This window comes from Dipodomys spectabilis, unplaced genomic scaffold (assembly GCF_019054845.1).
Source record: "Dipodomys spectabilis isolate Male_0828 unplaced genomic scaffold, ASM1905484v1 ptg000174l, whole genome shotgun sequence".
NCBI classification, from domain to species: Eukaryota; Metazoa; Chordata; class Mammalia; order Rodentia; family Heteromyidae; genus Dipodomys; species Dipodomys spectabilis.
Genome location: NW_024870851.1, coordinates 6010570 through 6030497, shown reverse-complemented (window position 1 = coordinate 6030497; position 19928 = coordinate 6010570). Strand labels below are relative to the sequence as shown.

The following is a 19928-nucleotide window of genomic DNA, read 5'->3' as shown; positions in this document are numbered from 1 at the left end:
TCATTTTATTTCTACTTGGTTGTTTAAAAATCACAAGAGCTAACAATTCTCCTAGACCCCAGGCCATCTCTCATATTGCTCTTCCCATACTGTCATTTAATGACAGTAATTTCTTTAAGTTGCTAAGACAAAAATTTAGAATTATTCATGACTTTTATTTCTCTCATACCTCATCTCTACCAGTGAGCAAATTCTATACTTTCAAAATTCATTTAAAAATCTGACTCTTCATCACCTCCACTGCTACTACTATTCAAGACACTATACAGGATTATTGAAATGTGCTTTAAGTGGCTATCATTCATTTCTTGATTTCACATGCTTCACTGAAGTTGTCTCAATAGGACAGCCAGAGTGGTGGACTTCAAATATGAGTTATCATTCCTTGCTTAAACCCTTGCCACCTTCAGAGTAGGCAGTGTACTATTAACTGCTATTAACTGCTGTCTCATCACCCACTTGTTCTGCTCCAGCCACAATGGATCCTTGTTATTCTCAAACATACCAGGCATGTTCCCATCTCAGGATATATGCACTTATGACTTTTTAATTTAGTCACCTAATTAAAACAAATACAAACGTGACATACACAACTCATTTTAAATAAAAACTACAATCATGATTTGTCTGTTCCAAATATATGTTCTCTCAGGTATCTTATCCGGGCATCCTTTTTGGACATTGCCATAGAGTTCCATTCAAAATGAGGGATCTGTAAAACAAGTAATGTACTTTGAATCAAAGTCTTAAAGCAGCTACAAAAACAACCAAGGAAAAACAACGCATACAAACAAAAGGAAGACCTAATATTTCTAAGAAAAGCTGTGGGAAGCTGTATTTGGTGGCTCATGCCTGTAATCCTAGCTACTCAGGAGGCTGAGATCTGAGGATTGCTTTTCAAAGCCAGCCAGGGCAGGAAAGTCCATGAGACTCTTATCTCCAATTAACCACCAGAAAGTGGGAAGTGGTACTGTGGCTCAAGCAGTAGAGCGCTAGCCTCGAGCTGAAGAGCTGAGGGACAGTGCCCAGGCCCAGAGTTCAAGCCCCATGACTGACAAAAGAAAAAAAGAAAAGCTGCGGGAACCCTAAGAAATGACTTTATAGAAGCACAGCCTTTGAGCCATTAGGGAAACCAAAGCAAGTCTGTCTGCCTGGAACTGCCTGGAATGGACATTTCCCACATATCCTTCCACATTCACATGTTAGCCTTTTCCTCTTACAACCCTGTCCATCTTGTTCATAACATAAATATATAAATCAACAGATTTTTCTAAAGACAATAAAAGAAAAAGAACAAAAAGGTATTTGTTTCAGAGGTACGTTAACTCTTTTTAACATAAAAATGGCAATTCTGAAGCCTTAAAGTTGAAGCAAAGTGAATAGTCAAAGTCTGAGCTTCTTTTTTTGGTTGGACTGTTTCTGTCTTATTGGGGTTTTAAATTTGGCTTCATGATTGCTAGGCAACTGCTCTACTACCTGAGCCATGCCTCCAGCCCTTTCTGTTTTATTTTTTTGAGTAAAGTCTTCGGTTTTTGCCCACGGATGTCCTCAGACTGCAATCCTCCTGCTTTCCAAGAAAGGGATACTACTGGGATACTACCACTTACTGAGATAGGAGGGTCTTTAACGTTTGGGCCAGGTTGGTCTCGAACTGTGACCTACCTGACTCCTATCTTTCCAGAATCCAGGATTACAGGAAGGGGTGAGACACCATGACTGTCCTTGTCTGCTTTCTTTTTTATATTCTTGTTTCAGACAGTCTTACAATGTTGTTGGTTGTGGGACTTGAACTCTGGGCCTGGGCACTGTCCCTGAACTCTTCAGTTCAAGGCGAGCGTTCTACCACTTGAGCCACAGCGCCACTTTGTATTCCTCTTATTTCAGCCTCTCCAGTGCTATGATCACAGGCCTGTACGACTCCACCTGACTGTTGGATTTTCTAAAGACTGAGTTACATGTTTCATACCTGAATGACGTGATAGCCCAAAATTTCCAGATGTCGTTTTTTCATAGCAGACTTTCCTTTCAAGTGAGGGAGATTTCTACAAAAAGCTCTTGAATCCAAAAATTCAAAAGCAATCCTAAATAAGACAAAAAAAAAAAAAAGCATTTACTTCTAAAAGCAAAATGAGAAAATATGTAATTACTAGCCTTTAGGAATAAGAATGCACCTTTTTTTCCTTGTCTGTCATGGGGCTTGGACTCTGGGCCTGGGCAATGTCCCTCAGCTCTTCAGCTCAAAGCTAATGCTCTACCACTTGAGCCACTACATCACTTCTGGTTTTCTGGTGGTTTATTGGAGAGAAGACTCCCACAGACTTTCCTGCCTGGGCTGGCTCTGAATAGTGATCCTCAGATCTCAGCCTCTTGAGAAGCTAGGATTACAGGCGTGAGCCACTGGTCCCTGGCTCCTTTTTGTTGTTGTCGTTGTTGTTGTTGTTGGGGGAAGGTATGGCGATTTAACTTAGAGACTCTTTCCTGCCAAGCAAGGTACTCTACCACTTTAGCCACACCTCCAGTCCTTCTTTGTATTATTTTCAAGGTAGGGGCTTGCTTCTTGCCCATGACCTGGATTATGATCCTCCTATCTATGCTTCCCTGGGTTGCTAGGGATGAAAGGTATGCACCACTACACCCAGCCATTGTGCTTCTCCTATAACTGGGTGGGTAACTGGTATATGTCACCATGCCCAGACATTGATTGAGATGGAGTCTCAGGCTGGCCTCAATCCACTATCCCCATCTCTGCCTCCCAAGTAACTAGGAATATACACTTGAGCCATGTACCTGGTTAAGAATGCATCTTTATAAGCTAAAAAAAGAAAAAAAGGCAAACAAATATGAGTATACAAAATTATTTTCTACTTAAAAAATAGCAATCATACCGATTCATTTAAAACACATTAAAGTAAACTATCTCCTTACTTTCATGTTTCCTTGGCCAAAAATATACTTATACATGTGTTCTCCACATAAGAGACTTACACATAGAGATAAAGCAACACAGCATTAACTCTAACTGGAAACATATGAGGTACAAAACTAAGGCAGCATAGGAGTGGCTAAGTGCTCTCAGAAGGTAGAGGTTTGGGAGCACAAAGGAAGACAACAGGATTTCTTTCCATTTGAGGACAAGCAGGTGAGCACTTTCAGATAGACTGCTGGGTTTGGAACAGGTGAAGGTAGGATAATGAGGCAAGAGGCAGAAGGAAGGTTAAGATACATAAGCGGACTACATGAGCTATATAAGAGAAAGATAAAGGGGCTGGGAAGGTGGCTCAGTGGTAGAGCGCTTGCCTTACATGCATGAGGCCTTGGGTTCAATTCCTCAGCACCACATAAGCAAAAAGAAAAAGCCGGAAGTGGCGCTGTGGCTCAAGTGGTAGAGTGCTAGCCTTGAGCTGAAGAGCTGAGGGACAGCGCCCAGGCCCAGAGTTTAGGCTCCATGACCAGACCAAAAAAAAAAAAAGAAAAAAAGAAAAAGGTGCAACCATACCCACTCCTTGATAACAAAGATCATAACCAAATGCCAATTTTAATAAATAAAATATGAAACTAAGAAATCAATTACCTTTCAGCTCCTGGTGGAAGAGCTGATCCAACTATTTGGGTACTTGGTTCCCAATACATGCCAGGTTGCTTCCCCACTGTTATATTACGGTTTCCACAAGGAAGAGGTCTTTTTCTCTTATCCAAGATACATTCAAAATCTAAAAGTATAGGAATTAATCATGTAAATTGATATTCTGTTTTGGTCATGGTGCTTGAACTCTGGACCTGGATGCTGTTCCCAAGCTCTTTTGCTTGCTTTGAGCCACAGCTCCACTTCCAATTTTTTGGTGGTTAACGGGACTTTCCTGCCCAGGCTGGCTTTGAACCATGATCTCAGTCTCCTGAGTAGCTAGGATTACAGGCGTGAGTCACCAGTACCTAGACAATACATTCTTATAGGAAAAAATTTAAGACAAATATATGTATATATACATATACACATAGATACACATAAAAAAGACAAAACTCCTTAGTTATCCAACTGATAAGATCTGGTCCGTCAATACCTGTCCTTGAAAATCAATCAGTAAAATCTACCAATGAGCATTCATAAACTGAATGAATATATGAAACAAATTATACTATTCCAAATCACATGAAAATATTTATTTCAGCCAAGCGTGGTGGCTCATGCCTGTAATTCTAACTATTGAGGAGGCTGAGATCTAAGGATCATGGTTCAAAGCCAGTCCAGCAAGAAAGTCCATGAGACTCTGATCTCTAATTAACTACCAAAAGGCTGGAAATAAAGCTGTGGCTCAAAGTGGTAAAGAACTAGCCTTGAGCACAAACACTCAGGGACAGCACCCAGGCTCTAAGTTCAAGTCCCAAGACTGGCACCCAAAAAAAGAAAAATTATTTTAAGCCAGGTGTGGTAGCACACCTGTAATCGCAGCACTTGGGAAGCTGCGGCCTCCAGTTTGGGTTAGCTTGGTATACACTGTGAGACTGTCTCCAAAAAAAAGTCTGACTTTAATATCTTTACATCTCTAGATAGCAGCTGTAGGAAGCTAAAACTATTAAAAGCAAAGATTTACATATGTATATATTGCACATAAACTAATATAACTAGTTGCAATAGCAGTTCTCCTATTTTGTGGAGTTTTAAAACTTAATTTTTAACAAACACAAATTAGAATGCAAGGGTGTCTTATTGTAATAATTCCATACATGTGTACAGTGTACTTTGAACAAGTTCATTCCTTTGTTTATATTCCCTCCCACCTCCCATTTTTTCACACAATTTAATGGGTTCAATTTGGTGTCTTTGTATATAGGTAAGTCATAGCACAGTCCCTCAAACATTAAAAATTAGATTCAATAAATACGTTTGTTGGTGTACCAAAATATTCACAAAATCTGCCAGGCACCAATGGCCCATGCCTGTAATCCTACCTACTCAGGAGACTGAGATCTAAGGATCACAGTTCAAAGCCAACCTGGGCAGGAAAAGTATAAGACTCTTATCTCCAATAAACTACTGTGAAAAAGCCAGAGGTGGCACTGTGGCTAACGTGGTACAGCACTAGCCTTGAGTACAAAGAGGCTCAGAGACAGTGTTTAACCATGATTAAGAACTGTATATTGTTGTAGTCATACTATATTCCTGTATACAATTAAATCTTAAAGATTTATATATACTTTCACATAAGAATAATACTCATGATAATGAGAATTAACACATACAAATTGCAATTCTGATAGGCCTGGGATTTAATAATCCTACTTTAAGTACTAATTACATGTATTTCTTTAGGACAGGTTATTTTCTGTGCTTTTGTCTTCTTTTTACTCTCCTGTAATATTTTCTTTTTTTTGTCATGGGGCTTGAACTCTGGGCCTGGGCACTGTCCCTGAGCTCTTCAGCTCGAGGCAAGGGCTCTACCACTTAAGCCACAGAGCCACTTCCAGTTTTTCTGGTGGTTAATTGGAGATAAGAGTCTCATGGAGGGCTGGGAAGGTGGCTCAGTGGTAGAGCGCTTGCCTTGCATGCCTGAGGCCCTGGGTTCGATTCCTCAGCACCACATAAGAAAAAAACCAGAAGTGATGCTGTGGCTCAAGTGGTAGAGCGCTAGCCTTGAGCTGAAGAGCTGAGGGACAGCGCCCAGGCCCAGAGTTCAGGCCCCACAACCGGACCCAAAAAAAAAAAAAAAAAAGAGTCTCATGGACTTTCCTGCCCAGGCTGGTTTTGAACCACAATCCTCAGACCTTAGTCTCTTGAGTAGGTAGGATTACAGGTGTGAGCCACTAGCACCAGGCCTCCCCTGTATTTTCTTCATACAATGAATAGATATTTGCTCTAGCATAATAAAAGATAACAAAAGAGTGTATTGCTCTAGTTTTGTCTCTTTGGAAATTTTTTTTTTTTTTTGTCGGTCGTGGGGCTTGAACTCTGGGCCTGGGCGCTGTCCCTCAGCTCTTCAGCTCAAGGCGAGCGCTCTACCACTTGAGCTACAGTGCCACTTTCCGGTTTTCTGGTGGTTTATTGGAGATAGGAGTCTCATGGTCTCTCCTGCCCGGGCTGGCTTTGAACTGCGATCCTCAGATCTCAGCCTCCTGAGTAGCTAGGATTACAGGCGTGAGCCACCAGCGCCCGGCTTCTTTGGAAATTTTTATCTCAATTTTTGAAATAAATTTTAAACTTTTTAAAATTCCAGTTCATTAGATGATTCTATTCAAGTTAGTCTGGTCCACTGAAAGCAACCAATTATCTACCAACAACTTACCGACTGTGTAGTAGTAAGGAGAAAGAGTGGAAGCTTTCACACAATTGACTCCTCCTAGTATGTCTGCTAACATTCTGTAAATCTCTTGTTGTGCTAAATTCATATTGCCTGTATCTTAAAGAAAGCAGAAATAATGTCTACTAGATGATGACCATTCTAGTACTACAAATTGAAAAAGGAAGACTGCTAATTCTGACTAATGCCTCGGTGTAATACCATATATAAGACACTAAATTTAACAGAAGACAAGTGCCTGCTTTCAAAAAACAGGATTTCCAGGTGTGGGACGAATCCCAGCAAGGGGGTACCCAGAAAGGAGGGACAATCTGGTCCATAGCAAGACTAGGTCTCAGAAAGAAGGAAGGAAGAAGGAAGGAAAGGAAGGAAGAAAGGAAGGAAGGAAGGAAGGAAGGAAGAAGGAGGGAGGGAGGGAGGGAGGGAGGGAGGAAGGAAGGAAGGAAGGAAGGAAGGAAGGAAAGGAAGGAAGGAAGGAAGGAAGGAAGGAAGGAAGGAAGGAAGGAAGGAAAGAAGGAAGGGAGGGAGGGAGGGAGGGAGGGAAGGGAGGGAGGGAAGGAAAGGAGGGAAGGAAGGAAGGAAGGAAAGAAGGAATTCCTATAACACAAACCCTATCTAAAAATTTCACCATGGGGCTAGGAATGTGGCACAGTGGTAGAGCGCTTGCCATGCATGCATGAGGCCCTGGGTTTGATTCGTCAGCACCACATAAGCAGAAAAAGCCAGAAGTAGTACTGTGGCTCAAGTGGTAGAGCACTAGCCTTGAGCTGAAGAGCTGAGGGAGAGTACCCAGGCCATTCATGCCCACAACTGACAAAAATAATTAATTAATTAATTTTAAAAAATTATCAGGACATGGATCTCTGGGAAACACTGTGTCATACTCAGGTTTAATGATAAAGAGCAATGTATTATTACCTAATAATTTACTTTAGAATTAATTTCTAGTTCTTGTTAAAAGAAAACTCAAACCTTTATTAAACAGTTGTTGACAAAACCGATCATGAAACCATGGAATTTCAAACTCAGGGCATTCCAGGCAGACTGCTCTATTTAACTCCATTAGACGAAACTGGACCCTTTCCCGTAGAGATGAGGGTAAAACTGAAATTAAAAATAATAAAGTAATGGGTTTTGGTAACTTAGAACTAGCAAAGACAACATTGTTTGCATCACTGATCCTCACTTTGGGCTGATATTTTCATACTTGTATTATAAAAATCACTTTACACGTACATAAATGCTTCATATTTTGAAACTAATACATTCAGTAGCATAATTAAAATAAACTTTTACTATGATTTTTTTGTTGGTCATGGGGCCTGAACCAGCGTGGGGCTTGAACCAGCCACCAGCACTCAGCTATACTATTTTTATCAATTATGAATTGTAAAACTACTACATTTTTCAAAAATGCTACCAATAAAACTGAGGGCATTAGCCAAGCGCTGGTGGCTCATGCCTGTAATCCTAGCTATTCAGGGGGCTAACATCTGAGGATCACAGTTCAAAGCCAGCCAGGGCAGGAAAGACCATGAGACTCATCTCCTATTAACCACCAGAACACCTGAAGTGGCACAGTAGCTCAAGTGATAGAGCACTCATTTTGAGCTGAAGAGCTCAGGGACAAGCCCAGAGTTCCAGCCCCATGACCAACAAAAAAACCCTGAGGACATGGCTCAAGTAGCAAAGCACCTGCCTAGCAAGTATGAAGTCTTGAGTACAGTACACGGGGCTGGGAAGGTGGCTCAGTGGTGGAGTGCTTGCCTTACATGCATGAGGACCCTGGGTTCGATTCCTCAGCACAACATAAGCAAAAAGAAAAAAGCTGGAAGTGACACTGTGGCTCAAGTGGTAGAGCGCTAGCCTTGAAGGACAGCGCCCAGGCCCAGAGTTCAGGCCCCACAACCGGACCCCCCCCAAAAAAAAACAAATCTTGAGTACAAACTCTGTAATGACAGAAAAAAACAAAATGCTACCAAGAACTTTCACTGCTCTAATATTCCATGTTTAGGAATTTATTTTAAAAAATGATTCATGTATAATAATTATTCAGAAGGAAGAACTGGAAACAACCTAGGAAGATAACAAAAAAAGTTTTACTATGTATCTAATTTTAAATCATGGCATCAAAAATATTTAATGACATGGAAAATTATTTTTATGGAAAATTATTTTAAAATATAATTAGATAATAAAGGCAGTATACAAAAGTAAAAATATAAACAACCCCAGCCAGGCACTGATGACTCACGCCTGTAATCCTAGCTACTCAGGAGACTAGACCAAAGGAACAAGGTTCAAAGCCAGCCCAAGCAAAGTCCATGAGACACTTATCTCCAATTAATCACAAAAAAAAGCTGGAAGTGGAGCTGTGGCTCAAGTGGTAGAGCACTAGTCTTGAGCAAAAGGAGCTCAGGGACAGCATCCAGGCCCTGAGTTCGAGCCCCAGGACTAGCAAAAAAAAAAAATACATTGATATATAAATATACACATAAGAGCAAGAGAAACAAGAAAATATTCCAAGGCCTGGAGTAGAGCTCAATGGAACAGCACGTGCTTAAGACACAAGAAGCCCCAGGATCGATTCCTAGCACAAATGAAGGAGAAGGAGGGGGAGGAGGAGGAGGAGAGAAAGAGGAGGAAGAGGGAGAGGAAGGGGAGGAGGAAGATGAAGAAGAGGAAGAAGGAGGAAAAGAAGACAGAAAAACATTAAAAGTATGGGGCTGGGAAGGTGGTAGAGTGCATGCCTGAGGCCCTGGGTTCGATTCCTTAGCACCATATAAGCAAAAGGAAAAAGCTGGAAGTGGCACTGTGGCTTAAGTGGTAGAGCACTAGCCTTGAGCTGAAGAGCTGAGGGACAACGCCTAGGCCCAGAGTTCAGGCCCCACGACTGGACCCAAAAAAAGAAAAACATTAAAAGTAGTAGTTTTACTTGGTGTAAAATTATAGTTTTTTAAACAAGGTCCCCCAGATTATCCTGAAACTGACTAAGAAGACAAACTGGCCTTTAACATATGATCCTCCTACATCTACCTCCAAAGTGCTAGTGCTAGTATTGGTCTGGGAAGGTGGTTCAGTGGTAGAGCACATGCCTTGCATGCCAGAGGCCCTGGGTTCGATTCCTCCGCACCACATAAGCAAAAAGAAAAAAAGCCAGAAGTGGCGCTGTGGCTCAAGTGGTAGAGCACTAGCCTTGAGCTGAAGAGCTGAGGGACAGCGCCAGGCCCAGAGTTCAGGCCCCATGACCGGACCCAAAAAAAAAACACAAAACAAAACAAAAAACAAAGTGCTAGTATTAGGAGAATGAACTATCATATCCAGCTTAGTTTTCTTTTTTATACTTTTATGTATTTTCCAAGTTTTCTACAAAAATTATGAAAAGCAATTCTGGGCGAGGCACTAGTGGCTATTCAGGAGGTTAAGGCCTCAAGGACCCAGTTTCAAATCCAGACAGGACAGAAATTCACAAAACTCCAACTCCAAATAACCAACAAAAAGCTAGGCTGGAGATATGGTTCATGTAGTAGAGTGGACCATGAACAAGCAAGCTAAGCACAAAAGGAGGGTGAGAATTCCAATATCTCTTGAGTTCTAATATCAGCAAAAAGCAAAAAACAAAGTGTTGGTATATATACATATATGAGAGACAAGTAGTCTACCACTAAATTATATTCCTCCAGCCAATCATGATACACTATTAAAACCAGAAAAATAAAAAGTTACACCGGGCGCCAGTGACTCGTACCTGTAATCTTAGCTACCCAAGAGGCTGAGATCTGAGGATCACAATTCAAAGCCAGCCCAGGCAGGAAAGTCTATAAGCCTCTTATCTCCAATCATTTAAAATAAATAAATAAATAAAAGGGAAGTGGAGAGGTGGCTCACATAGTAGAACACTAACCTTGTGCAAAAGCAGCTCAGGACAACACCAGGCCCTGATTTCAAACCCCAGGACTGGCAAAAAAAAAAAAAAAAAAAGTTACTAGGTTTTAAGTTAATAAGATAGGGAGAACTGAAAATTGGATATAAAATGCAAGTAATAAACTTTAAAAAGTAAAATGTAGGGGCTGGGAAGGTGGCTCAGTGGTAGAACGCTTGCCTTGGATGCATGAGGCCCTGGGTTCGATTCCTCAGCACCACAGAAGCAAAAAGAAAAAAGCCGAAAGTGGCGCTGTGGCAAGTGGTAGAGCGCTAGCCTTGAGCTGAAGAGCTGAGGGACAGCGCTCAGGCCCAGAGTTCAGGCCCCACGACCGGACCCCTCCCCTCAAAAAAAAAAAAAAGAAGTAAAATGTAGATACCTACTTTCAAGTTGAGAATCTAATTTGGCTAAGAATTTGATATTAAAAATTGTCTTCAGCAGGTCTTCTGGAAAATATTCAAGAGTAGCCAAGGAGAAACCAAGAAATACTAACACAAGAGGATCCAATATGCCTAAAAAACAAAATTATAAAAAAATTATAATGTACAAAGATCTCATAAACATCATTATATCATTCAATGAAGTCAGTTTTTGTTTTTTTTTAAAGAATGATAAAAACCAAGCATTAACAATGTTTCAAATGAGAATAGTGGCTAAGTGAAAAGAAGGAGAAAGGAGACAGGAGAAAAGGTACAAGCACTGTGTTTCTTGATTTGAGTGCTGATTATCTGAGTGGATCAATTTGTGTAAGCTGAAACTGTCATTCCAATGTTAAACAAATGCTATCCACAGTGCTATGCTATTAAAAGTGTTTTTTTGTTTTTTAATCTTTTATTGTAATGCTACCGATAGTGCTATGGTATTAAAAGTGTTTTGTTGTTTTTTAATCTTTTATTGTTATTGTAAAAGTGACATACAAAAGAAATAGTTAGGGCTGGGATGTAGCTCAGTGGCAAAGCGCTTGCCTAGCAAGTGCAACGTCCTGGGTTCGATCCCCAGTACCAAAAAAGAAAAGACAAAAAAAAAAAATACAGTTTTAAAAAAAAGAATTAGTTATATAAGTCAGGTAAAGAGTACATTTCTTTTTAGACAATGTCACCCCTTCCTTCACTCTCTCCCAATTTTTCTATTAAAAGGTTTAAGAGTAGAAGTGATGGTAACATCTACGTCTAATGAGTAGTGCCCAGAGTGGGAGGTAGCATTACAAGCAATACAGATAAACATACATGCTCATTTCTATCTTTTGGTGTGTGCCAGTACCAGGTCTTGAACCCATGGCCTCATTCTCTTGCTTGGCTTTTTTGCTCAGAGCTGGCACTCTACCACTCACTGAACCATACCTCCACCACACACTACTTTGCTTGGTAACTGAAGATCAGAATCTCACAGACTTCTTTTCTAGTCCTGGCTTAGAACTAAGATCTCAGATCTCGGCCTCTTTAGTAGCTAGGATTATAGGTTTGAGCGATTACTGCCTTGCTTCAACCTTATTTCTCTGCACAGTAGGAACAGGCATTATACTTGCTTTATAAATGCTCATCGGGAAGTTAAATGACTTGCCTCAGTCACAGAGTACAGGTGTCACTCAGGAAACCCAGCTCTAGTGTTGATCTATGGAAATCTCAGGACTCCATGTTTGAAGTTCAGGTCTCAGTACTTTCCTTGCATTACCTGTCACCTAGCAGCATTACAGACATCTCATGCCTGAAGTGATTTTCCTGATTTGCCTCATCCAAGACACATTTGTGATGTAGAAGAAGGAGCAACAAAATGGCCTATTGGCATGAATAGTCTTACAAAAGAAAAGACACTATTAAATCTTCCCTTTTGCAGGGGCATTAGAATTGGAACATAGCTTTCTAGACTCTACACTTGAACTTTTAGCCAGCTCTTTTTGTTTAAATTATTTTTCAAATAGTGCTGCACGGTTTTGCTAAGCCAGCCAGGATGCAATCCTCCTATTTAGACCTCCTGCTCAGCTGGGATGACAAGCTTACATTGCCATGTCTAACTATCGGTTGAGATGGAGTCCCATGAAATTTTAGCCCACGCTGGTCTTCAACTCCAATCTCCTAATCTCTGCCTCCCAGGTAGTTGAGATTATCTAGGTGTGAGCCACCATACTAGACTTTCCTTTTGGGTTGTTGTTGTTTTTAATAACAATCACAATATACATGCAGTTAATAGTAATCATTTCCATTAGCAAAACTATTCTGTCAAAACTAGCCTTTAAGCTGGGCACCAGTGGCTCATGCTTGTAATCCTAGCTATTGAGAAGACTGAGATCTGAGGATTATGGTTCAAACTAGACTGGGCAGAAAAGTCTGTGGGACTCTTTTGTGTGTGTCAGTCGTGGTGCCTGAACTCTGGGCCTGGGCACTGTCCCTCAGCTCTTCAGCTCAAGGCTAGCACTCTACCACTTGAGCCATAGTGCCACTTCCAGCTTTTTCTGCTTATGTGGTGCTTAGGAATCGAACCCAGGGCCTCATGCATGCAAGGCAAGCACTCTACTACTGAGCCGCCTTCCCAGCCACTGTGAGACTCATATCTAATTAATCACCAGGAAATCCTAAATGGCACTGTGGATCAAAGTGGTATGTCAAAGTGGTAGAACATAAGCCTTGAACAAAAGAGCTCAGAGACAGCTCCTAGGCCCTGAGTTCAAACCCTACCACTAACAAAAAAAAGGCAATTATTATTTTATTAGTTACTGTAAATTTTACTTTAAAAATCTCTAATAATTTTTCATGGCTGAGGAGCATGGCTCAAGTGGTACAGAATTTGCACTTGAGTTCAATCCTCCTAACAAGAATTTTTCAAGCTTTCTATCATTGTCATAAAATAAATTAAACCTACTTCTCATACTCTTCAGTTAAAAAAATTCTAATTTGTAAGCTTCTAAGTACAACTTTAGGGAAAGAAAGATGGACTTTCATTCCTTCTAGTTATTAACAACTGATTGAACAACCAGGATAGTACAGTAGGTCTGCTTCAGGTCTCCTCTTTCTAAAAATAGGTATATTACTAAAATGTAAGTGGATGCCACGCAGGCAAATGCATGATGATATCCTAGCCTGTTTTCCTTGTCTGCAGGTACAGTAAGTAGTATTAAACAATGTTACATGCTATCTGGCTAAGAAATCCACAAAAGCATAACAAAGTTCATTAACCTGATACTGATACAACTACAAGTAAGATACAGGTCTCCCACAGGCGTATCCAGGGCTAGTCTATATGTCTATACAAATATACCCTAGTATGAAGACTAGCACCTAATGTAATATATGAAGTGGTCAGTAAACATCTGCTGCTTGGAGATGACTTGCTTCCCATACACAGCAAAAAGCTCCCGGGAAATGAGTTGCTGGCTGTCTCTCCAACAAGTCTTCCTAAGCTCAACCTTCTTCCCTCCATGCCTGACATAGAATCTGCTGTTTCTCAATGCTCTCACCTCAGGGCATTTGGTATTGCCACTCTTTATCATAGTACACTCTTCCTCATCTAACAACATGGCTCACTCCCTCACTTCACTTACTCCATGGTAAATGACATCTCAATGAGTCAGTACCTGAATTCCTAAACAGTCACTGAACTGAGCCCATCCCATTTCTCTATGCTCCATCCTATACATTTACTCTGAAGTAATATACTAGAAAGTACTTTGAACTGCTTAACCTTACAGAGTACTTTATTGTTTCTGCCAATATCCCTCCTATAGAAAGTAAATTCAACAATGGCAGTCTAGCAGCCAGGCATAGTAGCAAATGCCTGTAATCCCAATACTCAGGAAGTGAAGGCAGGCAGGCAGATGGTGAGTTCAAGGCCAGTGGTCTACATATCACAAAACCCAGTGGTAGTCTACCTGGTTCCTGTCTCCTAAGGTCCTGTGCCTGGAAGAATGCCTGACTGGACAAAAAATACATAGTAAATCATGGTAATGTTGACAAGAAGAACCTCTAGGCCAGATGTTTCACTTAAAAACTTCGACACTATGATGTAGACAAGTAAGCAGTTTGAGTCTGAGAAGTCCACAAAGTTCTACTCCTTGAAGGTCAAACTCAATTCACTACTTTTCATTCTAAGATGAAAAGTAATTTTCTTCCTCTGTTATCTATTTCTGCTAAGGCCAACATAAAAAGGACGATTTATTTTCTTGTTGGATTTTGTTTTGTTTTGTTTTTGTCGGTCATGGGGCTTGAACTCTGGGCTTGGGCGCTGTCCCTCAGTTCTTCAGCTCAAGGCAAGCACTCTATCTACCACTTGAGCCATAGTGCCACTTCCAGTTTTCTGGTGGTTAATTGGAGATAAGAGTCACACAGACTTTAGCTGGGCACCAGTGGCTCATGCCTGTAATCCTAGCTACTCAGGAGGCTGAGATCTGAGGATCACAAAGCCAGCCCGGGCAGGAATGGCCGTGAAACTCTTATCTCCAATTAACCACCAGAAAAACTGGAAGTGGCTCTATGCCTTAAGAGGTAAAACGCTCGCCTTGAGCTGAAGAGCTGAGGGACAGCGCTCAGGCCCAGAATTCAAGCCCTATGACAGACCAAAAAAAAAAAAAGAAAAGGAAAAAGAAAACTAGCCTCACAGACTTTCTTTCCTGGGCTGGCTTTGAACCATTAGCCTCAGATCTCAGCCTCTTGAGTAGTTAGGATTACAGGCATGAGCCACGGGTGCCCAGCTCTTGTTTTGAGACAGAGTCTCCCTATATAACCTGAGTTGTCTGTGAACTCCTTTCATTGTCCATACTGGCTCAAACTCATAATCTTCCTGCCTCTTCCTCCCAGCTGCTAAAAAAATATATATTATTATTGTTATTATTCTATTTTTTAGTAGCAAAAAAATAGTTAAGAACATTTTTGGAGACACAAAAATACCTCCTCTGTGCCAGAGCAATTGCCCTGAATATACCTACCTAAGTAAGAATTAATGCACCGAATGCATGCTCCAAAAAATTCATCTCTTTGAGGTGGATCATAGTTCAAGATGCTGAATGGAAGAAGAATATGAAGGATTGAAAAAGGATGGATCTGTATAAATAGAACAAAAAATTTATTTAGTAAAATGAAACAAAAATTTAACCTAATTATCTTTTAGCTAAAGTCGATTTCTAACATGTCTAAAGTTATATGAAAAAATATCACTGTCGGGCTGGGAAGGTGGCTCAGTGGTAGAGCGCTTGCCTTGCATGCCTGAGGCCCTGGGTTCAATTCCTCAGCACTACATAAGCAAAAAGAAAAAAGCCGGAAGTGGCACTGTGGCTCAAGTGGTAGAGCACTAGCCTTGAGCTGAAGAGTTGAGGGACAGCGCCCAGGCCCAGAGTTCAGACCCCACGACCGGACCCAAAAAAAAAAATATCACTGTCTTTAATTTTTTTTTTATTTTTGCTGGTCTGGGGCTTGAACACAGGGCCTGAAGTCTGTTTCTGAGCCTCTTCTGTGCTCAAGGCTAGCACTCTATGACTTGAGACACAGTGCCACCTTGGGCTTTTTCTGTTTATATGGTACTGAGGAATTGAACCCAGGGCTTCATTCTTGCTAGGGAAGCACTCTACCCAGCCCTGCCTGTTAATTTTTTGGTCCTACCATAATTCATTTATGTGATGACTTATGAGTAATGACTTAAAAGTATAATACAGAAAAATAAACCAGATAGTCTACAAATTATTAGATACAAAATCTTATTCCAGAACTCATTAGTCATTAAAATGAATAGGAAGCAGTATCACTTATCACTTAAAGGTATCTCAACTCATTTGTATTTATTTTTCATCCATTTGTTAATTTTTCATTGTTCACTCACTCATTCAATATAACTATCAGGCACTAAGCTAACAAATAAGACAGATTTTTTTTCTTGCATCTTTTTTGGGAGAAAAGGTAGAAATGGTGTTGGAACATAGGGCTTTGTACTTGCTAAGCAGGTGTTCCACCACTTGATTATGCCCCCAGCCCTTTTTTCTTTTAGTTACTTTTTAATGTCTTGTATTTTTACTAGCATGGTTTGGAAGGCAATCCTACTTATGCTTTCTATGTAGCTAGGAGGACAGCACCTATCATCATTGTGCCTAGGCTGTTCTTGAACCATGATTTCCCACTTTCCACCTCTGAAATAACTAGTACAGACTTGAGTCACTGCATCTACACCAGAGTTTATTTTTAAACTTCCAACTCTAACTTCTGAAAGTACTTAGGATTTTTAAAATTATGTTTGTAGAAGTTAAAAATATATAAAACTAATATATAACATTTAATTTCACGGCTGCGAAGGTGGCTCAGTGGTAGAGCACTTGCCTTGCATGCTCGAGGCCCTGGGTTTGATTCCTCAGCACCACATAAGAAAAAAGCCGGAAGTGGCGCTGTGGCTCAAGTGGTAGAGCGCTAGCCTTGAGCTGAAGAGCTGAGGGACAGCACCCAGGCCCAGAGTTCAGGCCCCACGACCGGACCCCCAAAAAAAAAAAAAACATTTAATTTCACCTTTTCAATCTGCTGAACCACCACTGAGGCTATTCTGTCCAGAAGTAGACTACTGAGGTAGTTAGTTCTAGAAATAAAAGCGGCAACTCCAGAAATGTTTGTGTAATTAATTTCATCCATCAAATGCTGTAAAGTATCAATTGTTTCCTCAAGAAGTGATTCACAAAGCCAGTCTCCTTTTATATATTTAAGTTCCTTCCAAAACATATTAAAATTGCTTCTTTGTTGTAATCTCTGAAGACCATGAAGATCTAATTTTTGAAGTAGTTTCAGCTGTTTCCCAGTAATTCTAGCCGAACACCTGTGATCATACTGAATCCATCTTAAAATAGAAGAGGCAAAATCATCCAGTTCACTGAGGTGACACTGTGGTAAAACAGCTTCAATTCGGGATGTCCCCTCTTCACTTATGTGAGGAGAAGGAAGCATGGAAATGGCACAGACCAGAATGGAAACCTCACTTGGTATCACACTGACTTTCAAAGAACTATAAAGAGAGAAAAAGAACAAGATAAATACATCAGCAACAAGAAACAAAATATATATGAAGCTACAAATTTAAATTTATTAAATCTCAGTTCTCAATTATATCAAATAGTAAATCACGGATAAAATTATTATTATTAGCTGGGTGCTGGTGGCTCACACCTGTAATCTTAGCGCTTTGAATTGTGATCCTCAGATCTCAGCCTCTGAGTCTGAGTAGCTAGGATTACAGGTGTGAACCACAAATAATTATATCATCTTATATAAATCCATATCTAGTAACCTAAGAAATGATCTAAAATTTACTTAATTCAGGGGCTGGGAAGGTGGCTCAGTGGCAGAGTGCTTGCCTTGCATGCATGAGGCCCTTGGTTCGATTCCTCAGCACCACGTAAGCAAAAAGAAAAAAGCCGGAAGTGGTGCTGTGGCTTAAGTGGTAGAGTGCTAGCCTTGAGCTGAAGAGCTGAGGGACAGCACCCAGGCCCAGAGTTCAGGCCCCACGACTGAACCAAAAAAAGAAAAATTTACTTAATTCAGACACAAGTAATCACATACTACATGTTCCATTTACACAAAGTACCAAGCCAAAACAAACTCATAGTTAGAACAAGAAATAGTAGTTAATCCTGGGAATGAGAAAGAGGTAAGTATATTTTATTTGGGTTATCTTCATTAAGTTAAAGACAACAGACATATTCTAGTATATAAACTCTCGATTCTCAGAGCTGCTTTCAGTAGGTACTAATAAAACATTTTTGTGATTTAGTTAGATTACATTCTTTTTGTGTGTGTGGGCTGGTCCTGGGGCTTAAATTCAGGGACTGAGCGCTGTCCCTGAGCTTTTATGCTCAAGGCTACCTAGCACTCTATTACTTGAGCTACAGCTTAACTTCCAACTTTTTGGTGGTAAAATGGAGTTAAGAGCCTTGGGACTTTCCTGCCTGGGCTCAATCTGAACCATAATCCTCAGATATAAGCTCCTGAGTAGCTAGGACTAGCAGTATAAGTCACTAGCACCTGGCACATTCCTTCTAATACCAACTTGAAATTGCACACACTGAAGTAACTGTTTGTTTTGAGTGGTACTGGGGTTTGAACTTATGTCTCAAGCCTGGTGGGCAGGCACAAGCCATGCCCCTAGCCAAGGAAAGGTAATTATAAAGCATGAAGCATCTACAATTTTTGTATAACTTCATTTAAAGTTTTCAATGTTGGGCTGGGAAGGTGGCTCAGAGGTAGAGCGCTTACCTTGCATGCATGAGGCCCTGAGTTCGATTCCTCAGCACCACATAAGCAAAAAAGAAAAAAAGCCAGAAGTGGCGCTGTGGCTCAAATGGTAGAACACTAGCCTTGAGCTGAAGAGCTGAGGGACAGCGCCCAGGCCCAGAGTTCAGGCTCCACGACCGGACCCAAAAAAAGTAAAAAATAAAGTTTTCAATGTTAGTCAATGACCCAAAAATACTTTCAATGGAGCTGGGAGCACAATAGAGTGGTAGAGTGCTTGCCTAGCATGCATCAGGCCCTTGGTTCAATCCTCAGTACCACAAAAGAAAAAGAAAGCTTTTGTGGTTTTGGTTTTTTTTGTCAGTTGTGGAGCTTGAACTCTGGGCTTGGGTGCTGCCCTTGCACTCTTCAGCTCAAGGCGAGTGCTCTACCACTTGAGCTACAGTGCCACTTCCAGTTTTCTAATAGTTTATTGGAGATAAGAGTCTCACAGACTTTACCATCAGGGCTGGATTTGAACCATGATCCTCAGATCTCAGCCTCCTGAGTAGCTAGGATTACAGGCGTGAGCCACCGGTGCCTGGCTTGTGACAAAATTTTAAATTATAAAGATACATCAGGACTCCTACTACTTAGATTTCATTATTTCTAATCACAGAAAAGGTGAAGAAGCAGTAAGTATGCATAAAATCATCTTAATAATAACCAAGCCATTTCTGCTAAACTTTCATCTGATAAAACATGAGTTCTTTTTCTTTAGTTCAAATCCTTCTTAATCCTAAGAGTGTATCAATTTATCATGACACAAATCCTTTTGACTGTAGTTGAGAGTCTCTCATGCCTGCTCTTTCAGAAATCATAATATGAAATTAAATTAGTAATGGAAAATGGAGGGGAAAAAGATTAATCTGAACCTACTACTATTAAAAGTCAATCTGATTTGAATCTCATTTCAGTTACAGAATCTTCTTTTTTTCCTGCACTAGAGACTGAACCCAGGTCTCATCCATACTAGTAAAGCACTAGATTACTGAACTACATCCTTAGTCCCCATTCTAACTTAAAATAAAAATATTTAATGGAAAATCATAATTTTAGACTAATAAAAACTCAACAGAAAACTGGATAATTTTCTAACTGTAATGCAAATGCTATATCCATAGGAAAGAATATAATTTTAAATAACAAAGGGAAATTCTATGTGAAAATACCTTTTTTTACTAACATCATCACTTTATATATGTGTGTATGTGTGTAAACATGTGTATATATGTGTGTGTGTATTACACAGATTCTACACATTGAACACAGAAACACACACATAATAGACAAGCACTCTACCACTGAGGCACAGCTACTAAATTTTGCCTCTAAAAGTTTTTAGCAACTCTGTACATTAAACCAAACAGCTGACATTGTGGCTCAAGTGGTAGTGTATCAGCAAGTCACCCAAGCAAAGGTCCAGTACTGGTAGAAAACCAAAACACAAACTGCTGGACTGGAGGTATAGCTCATGTGGTAAAGTGC

General features: G+C 40.4%; 1 protein-coding gene across 3 annotated transcripts in view; it reads right to left on the bottom strand.

The window, feature by feature from the left end:
* Window positions 1-521: 521 nt before the first annotated feature.
* Fastkd1 (FAST kinase domains 1) overlaps window positions 522-19928 on the bottom strand; it is a 36426-nt gene continuing 17019 nt past the window's right edge. For all 3 annotated transcript variants that reach the window (XM_042694220.1, XM_042694221.1, XM_042694223.1), the window contains exons 8-15: window positions 16692-17178; window positions 15131-15245; window positions 10599-10727; window positions 7266-7397; window positions 6279-6392; window positions 3572-3710; window positions 1967-2081; window positions 522-712 (exon numbers count right to left, since the gene is read on the bottom strand). In XM_042694220.1, coding sequence (XP_042550154.1) covers window positions 617-712; window positions 1967-2081; window positions 3572-3710; window positions 6279-6392; window positions 7266-7397; window positions 10599-10727; window positions 15131-15245; window positions 16692-17178 — 1327 coding nt within the window. In that variant the 3' untranslated portion in view covers window positions 522-616. The remainder of the gene's footprint in view (window positions 713-1966; window positions 2082-3571; window positions 3711-6278; window positions 6393-7265; window positions 7398-10598; window positions 10728-15130; window positions 15246-16691; window positions 17179-19928) is intronic.